Source organism: Syngnathus scovelli, chromosome 1 (genome assembly GCF_024217435.2).
Source record: "Syngnathus scovelli strain Florida chromosome 1, RoL_Ssco_1.2, whole genome shotgun sequence".
Taxonomy (NCBI): domain Eukaryota; kingdom Metazoa; phylum Chordata; class Actinopteri; order Syngnathiformes; family Syngnathidae; genus Syngnathus; species Syngnathus scovelli.
In genome coordinates this window covers 11,828,691-11,841,191 of record NC_090847.1, presented here as the reverse complement: position 1 = coordinate 11,841,191, position 12,501 = coordinate 11,828,691, and the positions used below count along the sequence as shown (strand labels likewise).

Sequence of the window (12,501 nt, the reverse complement as noted above, 5' to 3'; positions counted from 1 at the left end):
ATCTTCTACCGCTTATCCAGGGTCAGGTCACTGGGGCAGCAGCTTTAGGAGGGATGCCCAGACTTCCCTCTCCCCAGTCACTTTGTCCAGCGCGTCCTGGGTCGTCCCCGGGGTCTCCTGTCCTGTTCTAACATAGTATTAGTAGTATAATCTAGTAGTTTTTATGCAACTTGGTTTTTCAACATTTTTGTAGCAGAAATGTTGTCCTGGTTTTCATAAACATGCATCTGCTTTGATCAGCTGAAAATAGTCAGTATGAAAGATGCCTTAGTTGGTCATTCATTTTTGATGGGGCTGAATGTTGTAGACCTTATTGGACTAACAGAAAGGGGGAGTGGAAGATGTGAATGCTGGCTGGGCTGGCATAACTAGGCAGCCGAGCGGGAACCAGCGGTTGATTGGGACGGAGCCGTAGCTGGTTGCTGGCTTCAGAGCGACGAGCTGACTGGTGGCGGGAACCAATTTAGTGGAGAGAACAGCAGAGCAAGCACGCAGGGCAGGACGCAGCGTGTAATTGTGATCGAGGACAAGCAAGTGGTCAGGATGGGCGACGTTCAAAGCCTGGTCGGGGACGGGCAGATGGTTAGGACGGGCGACATTCAGAGCGTGGTCGAGCTCAGGCAAATGGTGAGGACGGGCGGCTTTCAGGGTTCGTCGGGTCAGCATACGGACAAGCTTGACAACGGGAGTCAGTCACCCCGAGCACAGTGACAATATGACGGAGATTGCTGGGAGCTCAGGGTTTAAGTAGTGCCTTCAACAAGCAGAAACCGGTGCCGGTGAACAGTTTGATTACATGGGCATGGCTGAGAACGATTGACGTCGAGGAAAGTTACCGACTGGGCGGCAGGTGGCGCAGGCATTATCTCCATGCAAAGATTGCCTCTGCACGTGTAACTTAAGTGTATTTTGAGGGGGTTATTGACACCCTGTGGATGCATCAGAAATATTTCGAATTTTTTTGGTGCTCATTTTGTGAGTGTGCCTGTAACAAACCACCATGGGGCCAAAGAACGTTCTATTTGCTGACTGAGCCTTTGATAAAGACAATGGGGCAGACTGCAGAGTTCACAAAAGAACAAGTACAAATGGCAAGATCCACTTCCAGACAATAACCGCTGCTCCCTCTTTGCCATCTCTTATATCCCATGAGTAGTCTTCAGTAAAAGGTAAATGTTTATTTATGCATTTTATTGGTCATGACTCATTATTTCACATCACAAATGTATTTAAATGACTGTGTTTCCTGTGGAGAATACTGCGTCAGTTTTCAATATGATTTGTTTTTTGTCCAAATTTCTGCAAAGGAATAATCAGGAACAGCATGGTTCAAGTGTATATACGTACGTGTTTGGTTTGCAAAGAGTTTGGCCCTGTGAACAGAATCAATTTACTTGTCTGGGTCTCTTCCTTTCACTCTCACAGTAAGTTGGCTTTTTAAATGCAGTCCTCACTAAGGTCTCTCATCTCAATGTCACATTTTTTTATTTCTTGCTGACTCTGGCAGTATAAGTGTCACGCTTGTGCATGCGGGTGTGTGTTGTCACCCAACCTGATAGCATCTCACATCAGATCAGTGGCCCAGAATGGTAAACAGATGGAGTTGGCACTAAAGGTGTGTGTAGATTTGTGTGCCAGATTCTGTTCCGATGATAAGATTCAGTAGTTTGAACTTAGGTATTGGGAAGGATAAAAATGTGATCGTGCATACCAAACTGCATTCACACTGAACCTGAAAATAGTTTTACTGCTGTTTTAATGCTGTTTACACATTTTATATGCAGAAATTCAGATGTGGTGTACAATAAAATGACAATGCTTTAAGGAATACAATCAAGCTATATGGAGTTTGCTGTTCAGACAGACGTAAATTAGTATTATAGCAGTGCTGCTATCTGAGAAATAACTAATCTGGGGAGATCAAATACATAGCCCTCCACATTTAGTTTCCTCAGTTCTTTTAATTTCATGTATTATACATGCATTGTCATAAGCACAACCCTAAAATGGTTACATGATTGTTCACTTAGTTCAACTGGGCATCCTTAATTATAATGTCTCTTTAGCATAAGCTATTTACGTTGATTACAGGGACGATCTGTAATGAAATCTCCAGCAGACCTTAATGAGCTCTTCATTAACTCATGATACACCACTGTGTTCTGTCAAACTGGATCCACCGGTTAAGTGGTCCTGCCAAAAGAACTTTCCATAAAATGTCAACACTCTGCCCGGTTGACAAGTTCTATGTTGATTTTTTTTTTTTTTTGTACATAAAAGAAAAAGAGTAATTTAATAAGATCAAGAAAAACATTAAGCGTTATCAGTAGAAAAACTAGGATTGCCCCCCAAAAAATACAATGTAAAGTTGTTTTTTTAAATATTGTACCGAGAAAAAAAATATATCTACAAATAGATGAATTCATGTTTGCCAAACTGCGACTTAGTGGGGGTCTACTGTGATCAGTTTGCCGCATAATCAACATTATCAAGATGAGTAGTCTAACGTAACTGTTTAAAATGTATGCTCCTGACAAAGGACTTCACATTTTGGTGGCTTTGTTTGATCATCATACATTTTTTTTTAATTAGTTTTCTGCAATCTCCACAGTCCACAACAAGAATTAAAGTATTCCTAAAAAACAAAATCAAATATACTTGACTTGTTGACTTTCAGCCTATTGAACTTGGATACCTCTGGTCTCCACAAGCCTACTTAACCATGCTTTCTCATTTTGCAACATTGTATTAAGTTGAATGTTCTTAAAGTATTCTATTCAAACTCAGAACATACTTGGAATGATTAAAGTAAATTATTTACTTTTCATAGTTTCCATAATAGTGACAATCTGAATTATTTACCCATAATTGCACAACAATTAATGGAAAAAGAAGATAAACATGACATGTTTGTGTAAAGCTATGTGGGAATCCCACTGTAAAAAGAGAGGTTGATAGTTTCCAGTCTTCTATTTTATTCGTTGTTTCTTTATACGAATAAACAACTTGTTCTAACTGATAAAGCCGAGACAGTGTGATGGAAAAACTAAAGTGCCTCATCAAAACAGCCCAACGTAAGGTTTATTTGTTATCCCTATAAACAAGGCACCTACTAGACTGTTTGTACGATACTTACGACAATAATGTGGTTCAATTTTACTGATAAATAGCTTGCCGTTATATTCCTGCAAGGAAGACTATTGGATGTTTCTAACAGCGTAAAACTGATCATTATCTGAGTCTGCTCACCTCACCGTCTGTGAGACTGTGTGGTGATGAAGGGCAAACTAAATCCAGCATGCTGTTGTTTCTTCTTTAATGAAACTGACCCAACTATAGTAGCTCCTAGCCCCTCATAACTTAAGTGTCACTTCATGTTGCACATTCACTGCGCCATCTGATTGTCTTTCCTCCAGTCTGAAGGTTAACACTCTCCTTTCATCTGTAACGTTTTAGAGATTTTCTCTTCAACTATATAAAAATATAACTTTTACTCAGATGATTTATCGATAAGAGGTTGAGCTCCCCTTAGTTCCTTCTGAATTTCTTGAAGCTTTTGGAGAATACAGAGAAGGTCCTTTTCTAATGCACTGTGACTGTGTGGCAGTGCACAAAGACGTGCTTGGTGAGGGAAAACTTGAGAGCCTTGACCAAACAAACTGCATGAAACACTTTAAAAATAACGAAAAACAGAGATGGTGATTTTGATAGTCCAGCCTTCGCCAAAAAAATTGGCTGGTACCCAAAACAGGTTCCAGATGATTTGTTAAGAGCCTAGCAGAGAATAAGATAACATTATTTCATTGATCATTAAGCAGGCACAGATTTTATTGGTTTGTGTCTCTTACAATAAATTAGCATCTGTTGTGTTCTTTAGAAATTTTACTCCTCATGCTGCTGGAATGAACACAAAACAAACTAAAAGAGCCAGTTTCACAAGATATTTTGAAGCCGATTTAAAATAAATGAATGGTTTCCTAATCTTAAAAATCATGTGTTGGGTTGTGTCCTTTTGATATACTTTTCATTAATGATAATGTTGCAATTCGGGGATTGGATCATTTCTTCATATTCTGTTTTCATACTAGTATAGTATTGAGTAGAATATTTAGAGTAGTCTATTTTCACCCAAATCCCCACTAATAATTGGTGATAATCAATTATCCTGTCTTTCTGTCATCCATAGAATATACTTTCATAGGCTTGAAACAGAACAAAATGTAAAATCTGTGTCATGGCAGAAAAGGTTTGGGAACCCTTGACATAAAACAAATCATGTACTGTATTTTCCGGACTAGAAGTTTCAGTTTTTTCCATAGTTTATGATTTATGTGTGAAATTATGAACACATTACATAATTTCACATGTTATTTCCACACTAAACCGCATGAGGGCGCTCTAGGCCTGTGGAATAATTGGAACTGCAACTGACGTAAGCCATGTAGAAGAGGAAGCGCTGCATCTTCTACTTCCAGAGTTAGAGGAATTGTTTATGAGTGACACAGAGGATGAAGATTTTGTTGGATTTAATGATTTGGAGTGGATACACATGATTTGATAAACTTGTTAGCATGTTATTTATGCTATAGTTATTTGAATAACTCTTAATATGTTACGTCAGGCACTTTTCAAGATGACATATGTATCTGTTGTTGGTGTTGGATTTATCAAATAAATTTCCCCCAAAAATGCGACTTATACTCCGGTGCGACTTGTATGTTTTTTTTTTCTTTATTATGCATTTTATGGCTAGCTCGATTTATACTCCAGAGCGATTTATAATCTGGAAAATAGGGTAATGCACATGGTTAGATAGACCACTACAGAGGTATTGGCTCCCAGAAACCCCTAAGAGAGCCAGAAAACAAGTCATCTGTTGTGAGGAAATGTATTTATTTCCAGCTTTCTTTTTGACACATTCTCTAGTCCAAAACTGCTTGTCGAATATCTGACAGTGACTGCTCTGTCAGAAGCAATTGAGATCATAGTAAGTGAAGGAGAAATCAGGGACCATCGACACTCCTGTTGTAGTGCAAAGTGCATGAGACTGGAAAGCATGAGATGGAGAGCCGGAGCTGTCTTAGAAGTCAAATCAAAAGATGAAAAGGTGTGAAGAGGAGGTGGAGGACAGGGTGAGTGGATATCAAAGCGAGACACAGTAGCACTTATCTTTGGAGTTTATAAGGGGGATGTGTTAGGGGAGAGATGGCAAATGAAGCACTCAAACCAATTTAGGGTAGCAAAAGAAACAGGAGACAGGAATATCAAAGTGGGTTTTCTAAGTTACAGGAAAAGTCGGTGTATAATATAAGTCGGTGTGATGAAGCTCTGATGAATATGGGAAGCTCAGAAAATGCAGAGTGCAGTTGAGTGGTAAAGACGGGAATTGAACAAGTCTGTCACAGGAAATTTGAGAGCAATGTCGAAAGTTCAGTGTTTCACTGAAGGGATGGAAGAAAATGAAGAAAAAAGACCTACTTCAGAAAGAAGTAATAAAGCAATATTTGATGTGCTCTGAGTTTGATAAAAGCAATGAGATGACATCTCTGCACAGTTGTATTTCGAAGGTGAAAGCAGATCATTTTCAACTGTATTTGTTGTCTGCTGCACATGGTAGAAATTAAGGACGTGGTGAAATATTTTTTATACTCACAGGTAGGTGTCACTTTGGCTTGGATGGTGAATTTGTCATCCGGAATTTTTCAGGTTGGATACACTCAAGTCTGGTACTCTTGTTAACTTTTTAACAGAACGTAAGAGCCTCTAAAAGTGACGAGAAAAAATGCATGTGTTTTCTTGAGCTGACCAACACAGCACATCCCAAATAATATACAAGGCATCTAATCAGCTATAAAATACGAAGAAGTAATGCTAGAAATACAAGAAGCTAGTCTAAGCTAACGGTTTTAGTTTATCTGGTAGCTACTCTCTGCCGACAAACTCTCCTTGGATAACGTTATGTGCACACTCAACACAACAGTGTCCATTGTTGTCTATCGCAAATCCCTTCAATGTATGTGATGTGTCAGAAACCCTCCAGGACTGATGTCACTTAAAATGTATTTCAAACCCTGAGTTTCTCCCATCAATGTGCACCAGATCAACCAGCACGTTTACAAAGAGATTTTATGACATTTGTTCAGTGCTGGTGTCTTCACCTTCTCACACCCCTGCTCCCGAATTGGCTCACGTGTTCTCTGGGTTTGGTCAAGTGAACCTGCGGTACCTGAAATACACTTTGGATTCATGAGTCCCCATGTGTGTATGTTTGTGTAGTGTGCACTGACACACAGCTCCACAGTCTGGCTGCCAGACTCAAGGACTGGTTTGGAGTTCTCCACCTCGACGCCAACAGAGACCTCAAATCCACTGACGGCTCAGAGTCAGCCACCGGACGTGAGTACATCGGCCGTCTGAAGTGTGTGTGTGGCCCCTTTCTGTGCAGTACAGCAGCGTTTTGATCCTCACGAGAGATGGTAGTGATGTTGACAGTGACTCTGTGCTGATCTCTCTCGTGTCAACATGTTTCGAGTCAGCCAAGCTGCACTCACACAAACACACACACAATTACACACTTGAGTGTTCACTCGAATCCTGTCTCCGCTTTGACTTTTTAGACTTTGACACGAGCATCTTACCCATCTGCAAAGACTCTCTGGGATGGATGTTCAACAAACTAGACATGAACTTTGACCTCCTGCTGGACGATTCCGAACTGAGCGCCATCTACATGGACAAGTACGAGCTGTGCATGAAGCCCCTCTTTAACTCATGTGACTCCTTCAAGGATGGCAAGCTGTCCAACAACGAGTGGTGCTACTGCTTCCAGAAGCCCGAGGGTGAGCGTGGAGGGAATACGTTTGGAAGGATAATTGCTCATAATAGGTCATGTAAAAATCTGCTGCATTTAAAAGGCATTGTGGACTCGTCAATTCTCACACAATGATCAGACCAGTGACTTAAGTAACAAAATGCTCACTCTGCATTTCGCTTAACATCAATGCCGACTCTCTTGTGATGTTGCCCAGGAAGCGCTCTTGCACAGCCAGCAAAAAATATTTGACAAATTTCTCCTTTCTATGTCTGAAGCACAAACGGAATGCCGCAAAGAGCAAAGCATTTTGACTTCCTTGCAAGCAGTGTAATAATGTTTGCTTAATAGCTGTCTAACACATTTTAACATTCCAATTAGAGCCATTGCTGCAGTCAATTAAAATGTCAATGAGTCACACCCTTCTCTTCGTTAGATGTCTGGATTGTTAAATTGCTCAACTCACAACAACCTCCTATTTGCTCACACTTTGTGGTGCACTTTGACTGCTGGCTGGAATATCAAATCAAATTAAAATGGCACAATTATACTCACGATTCAGTCTACTGTATCTATCTAGCTAAATATTGAAAGCACATCTTTGGAATTGCATGAACAAAAACATTTTTAAGTGGTGAAAACAATAATAAATTGAGGTGATGATTGCAGAGGATAAAAAGATTGATGACTATTTTTGTGTGTAGGTTCGCCTTGTCAAGCTGAGAAGAGCAGGATCCAGAATCCAAGTCGAAGAAAGAGCCTGATAGGTCAGTTACATTGACAGCTGTTACTGCTGACTGGCTACAGTATTGCCTTGAGTACTACTGTGGGCCTCTCTCAAATGTAGTATGGTGAAAACCATCAGCACAAAAACACAATTTTTACACTTCTCGCCAACAGCACGTGCAGTCTTTTAGCATGAGGAGTAAACATGCAACTTAGCCGCTGCTATTTGGGATCCATTTTTGCGGTGACACTGGTACAGCACAAAGACAGGTCCTATCAAACTGCAAGACATTTTAGTGCTGACATTTTTGTTGAGTGTCCTACTAAATTCTCCAGAGAACAGGTTTCATTTAGTGCCATCTGTCCCAGCTGCACACATTGCTAACAACAACAGTTTGAAAAATGAGTCTGGCCGAGTGTTTGTTTTGTGTTCTCGTGCTCATGTGTGAATCGTGCGCGGTATTGAACCCGACCGCCTGCCTTTAAACAGGATGTATGGCTGTTGTCCTGCAAGCCTCTCGGTAGTAATTGCTCGGCCATCTCCCACTGTGAATAAAAGCACTTCGACATCTATCAGCCGGTCTCTTTCTCCACCTTTTCTCCAAATGGCCTTCCTCTTGTGTGTCCCTGATTCTGCCCCATATATTTTGTGGTCTACCTGCAGGTTCCTATATTCCGCGTTGTACTGAGGAGGGCTACTTTAAACCGACCCAGTGTCGTGGCAGCACTGGACAGTGTTGGTGCGTGGACAAGTATGGCAATGAGATCGCCGGCTCCAGAAAGCAAGGCAATCCAAACTGCGGTAAGACAACGACATGTACCCACACACACACACACACACACAACAAGCGAACAAATTTAAGATTTTTGGTTATGGTGTTGCCTATCCAACTTCTCTCACAGTAAGCAGTTTCTTATAGGACTGCTGTGTCTCTAACTTGGTATGGTTTCTGATAAGGGGATTCATAAATGGTATTCAACCTAGCCCCAACAATCTTCTATTATTTGTATGCATCAGCAGTTGTTTCGGAAAGCAATAGTAAGAGATCCTCGGGTCAGTTGGTTGTTGGATTGTGTCTCCTTCTGATATTCCGCATATGGATGCAACTTTGATAAAACACCAACGCTGTGCAAGTCAAGTAGGAGAATTTGTCACACTTGTCAGCAAAGTGCAAATGTCAACATTTTTAGTCCGGTTAATATAAATAAGCGGTAGAATCCGAACAACAATGGATACCTACCTTAATATACAGTATATGAAGAAAAATAAGTTTTCACACATCCTATATCAAATTGTCTTCTAAATTTGACACCCCACAGAAAAGAGTATTTTCGATGGCCGTGGCCGCTGAATGTCTTAACGCAATGCCCCGCTCGACTGCCAATCAAATACCACAATTATTTCTTATACCTACACATCCCGACATGTTTGACTTTCAAAATTATACCTGCTTAAATCCTTGGATGGCATTAATATACTCCACTGGGTCATTGCATCATTAGTTATTTATTTACACACACAACCTTTGGGATGTTCAATATCAGGCTCTCAAATTTAAATGCCAAACCACGAAAACACACCAAAAAAATAAGTCAATTGAAGAGCGTGACCTCACCCTGCATTAAACTAATAGGTAGCAGTGCGGTTGCTTTCAGCTCAGTGGCACAAACATGAGCTGATTTATAAACAATATGTGCCACTCAGTCAGCCGCAATGCATTTTCTCTAAACCCAGCCTGTAAAAAGGCTTTAAGAAATTGAGCTCTGTGTGAATTTGTGGAGCTGTCAGGTAATGCATTTTATACTGTATGTGCGTAGGATTAAATGTCGACTCAAAAGCATTTGTTCGCCATCAAAATGTGTGTCAAGCACAATGTTATGAAACAGCTGCAGATTTTCTGAGCATTCTTATGTGCGTTTTGAAATATGTTGACAGTTGTCAGAGGTTACATACACGGAGGTGAGATCCCACACATAAAACCATTTATTATTCACTATGAATCTGAAAATGTTTTGGCCATCAAGTATACACAGCAATGTAAATAAACAACTGCTAAGATTAATTTTCCTGGCCACTGGTTGCAAGGGAATTTGTCGGACAGTGAAAAAATGCACATCCCAGCCACAATGTGACAGGAGCTGAGGGCAGGAACGAAAACACCCCCCTAAAAAGCGCAACGGTTAACTGCTGCTTATCAGGGGGAATGCATTCAAGACCCAACCAAGATGAAAAAGTGAAATATAGATAAGTGATGCTCAACCCGTGTGCTGTGGTGCACTAATTGTGCTTCTGTTAGATCATCGAAAATACCGTGTTATCTATCATTGACGTGTCCACTTTTTGTGATATTTGTATTTGGTGGTGTGATTTGAGATTTTTTTTAAAACCTAATATATGTGTCTTGGCTAAATTAAGCACATCCAGATTGTTTTTGGTTTTGTTTGTTTTGTTTTTCTTTAACAAACCTATCCCATTTTGGGTTATTTTTTACCCAACTGTCTTGACAACCGAGCGTGGGTGGGTGTCAGTGACATGCACACTTAGGTAATCACCACTAGCAAATGATGATGATATAGTGTCATCAAATTGGGCTTAGAGGTTCCAGGAAGAAACTAGTTCTCCTAAATCTTTAGAAAGGCATGCTTCAGGACTCAAAGCAGAGACATCAGTGCTGAATCTTAAGACAATGTCCAAGACAGAGCAAACATACAGAAAGATGGAACAAAGCTGAAATCTTGCTCACTCAGCAAGTGAAATGTTTTAGTAGATTTTGATCTGATCTTGATGTTAACATCTGGTGGGGCGCTGCCAATACGTATGAGTGGCATTTATTTGCCATATTTGTTTTAGATGAGGACCAGGAGACATCGGGAGATTTTGGCAGCGGTGGTGCAGTCATCCTCCTCGATGACCAAGAGGAAGAAGCCACACAGGCTCGTCAGAAGAAAAGACGGGGTCGGATCCACCCCCGGGAAATCACAGAAGACGACGACGACGAGGAAGATGACAAGGATGACGAGATGGGCTACGTTTGGTAGCTCCACCCCCACCCCACCCCACCCTACCCCACCCCCTTCGGTTCTGACACTGTCATCGGCCAACCGGGAAAAGTCCAGCACAGATTTGAAGCCATTCCAGCGTCTCTTCCAGCGGCCATGGCAGCAGTCCATCTTTTAGCTGAACTCGTTCCTGTAAACTTCGTTCCTCATCCGACTCTCTCTCGCAGGCAGACCTCATTCTTTCTTTTTTAATGTCTCTCTCAAGACAGAGAGGAAACGGAAAGCCAGTTCCATTTTAGCAGTCCCTCAATGCAGATCAAGCTCAAGCCTCCTTCTTTTTTGCTCCGTCCCGCAAACATGCAATTATTAACATGTTCAAATGTTTGTCCTATCACGATGGCCTCGCTCTGTTTGCCCCAAATACAAAAGCCAATAACTTGGATGTAAATATGGACAGAGCAGTCCCCGCTGTACATTCTTACAATATTCTTCCATACTGTCCATGTTTATTGATATTCCTGCAAATCCACACGTTCCGAGACGGCTCCCTCTTACTCTCTCCCTCTTTTATTTCTCGGACGATTATAAATTATTCAAATGTTGATCTTGAATGTCCCAGAAAGACCAGGTAGCAATGAGATTTAATGTGTCGTCGTTGTTGTTGCATGTTTCTCATCGTGTTCCTGTAAAAGAGAGATTTACCTGGCTTGGCTCAAAACAGAACGTGACGCCTATTTGGCTGCTACAGTACTATGTTGCTATGTTGATGCTGTCTAGTGTCCTTTATTTTTTTTGTTCTTCTCCCAATCTCAGGAGGCAGGAAGTTGCATTGCAGAGCGATAACAGTGGACGTAAGCAAAGTGTCATGACAGCAATTTGTTATTTTGCCAGTAGGTGAGCTAGGGCTGCTGAGACTGTGCATGGACACTAAGGAAGGTGCTGCCCCTGAGCTGGGAGGAAGTCGTGGGAGCAGAGAAGAGGCTGTGTTCTGCCTCCCAACGCCATGTCGACCAAGTGAACGTTTCTTTGTTGGTTTGACAATTTAAGTAAAGTTGCACTTTGGGTGTCTTTTGAACATTACTGCTGTCTGTGTGATCCATGTCTTCACATAAATGAATGTCCTTCCTTGTTCAAATATACATATACACGTGCTGTGCAGAAATGTGTCGTAGTTCGTTCACTCGTTCAATTGGTCATAATTATAATGCATTTAGAGTTTGCGAACTCGGATAAGATGGTGTTTTGTTGTTAGCGCTAGTCCTCTGACAGTTCCAGACCAGCTAGTGGAGGAAAAGGCAGTTGAGGTGAAAACTTGCTTCCTACTAGAAGAAATCCCATGTAGCAAGGAGAAGGATGACTAAAAGTGGCCAGTGACAATGTACAGTTTTATGTTTACATTCTTTCTGAGCTCCGCTGCTTCAGATGTTGAATAATATCGACCACCCTGGGATCCACCGCTGGCCAGTGTTTGGCAAATGGCAAGAATGCTCAAAAATCAATGCAGGAAATCTGCCAAACAAGCACTCTTATCTCCAGAAAAAAAGTCGAATCATTCGTATCTCAAGGCGCCATTGAAGAGATGCAATTCACCCCAAACTTCGGACGCCTGGCTTTGTCTTTCGTCCAAGTGATAACATAATATAGGGGAGAGAGGCAAGAGGAGGGTCTGCTTTCTTAACCCCACACTACCACAAACAATTATATGAGATTATAATTAACATGGGATACATTTTACAGGGGCTCCAATCACAAAACCCAAAAGATTACTGAAGCCAATTGGGTGTGATATGGCTTGCTAAATGACAGCTGATCCCACATTTTTGAAAAATCACACTCCGCAAGCAGATGCCAATAAAAAAAAGTCTTTCTTCCAGCTCTGCTAATTCAACATCTTAATGTGACTGAAGGAGATGGAATTGGTTTATTTTTACTCCCAACGCAATATCAGCTACAAAACGATGTGT

At 41.2% G+C, this 12,501-nt stretch overlaps 1 protein-coding gene across 2 annotated transcripts in view; it reads left to right on the top strand.

Moving 5' to 3' along the window:
* The window catches only part of spock1 (SPARC (osteonectin), cwcv and kazal like domains proteoglycan 1), a 67,795-nt gene extending 56,178 nt beyond the window's left edge, over positions 1–11,617 (top strand). For both annotated transcript variants that reach the window (XM_049745470.1, XM_049745562.2), the window contains exons 8-12: positions 6,277–6,396; positions 6,618–6,839; positions 7,516–7,578; positions 8,202–8,339; positions 10,389–11,617. In XM_049745470.1, the coding sequence (XP_049601427.1) occupies positions 6,277–6,396; positions 6,618–6,839; positions 7,516–7,578; positions 8,202–8,339; positions 10,389–10,576 (731 nt within the window). In that variant the 3' untranslated portion in view covers positions 10,577–11,617. The remainder of the gene's footprint in view (positions 1–6,276; positions 6,397–6,617; positions 6,840–7,515; positions 7,579–8,201; positions 8,340–10,388) is intronic.
* Positions 11,618–12,501: the final 884 nt, after the last annotated feature.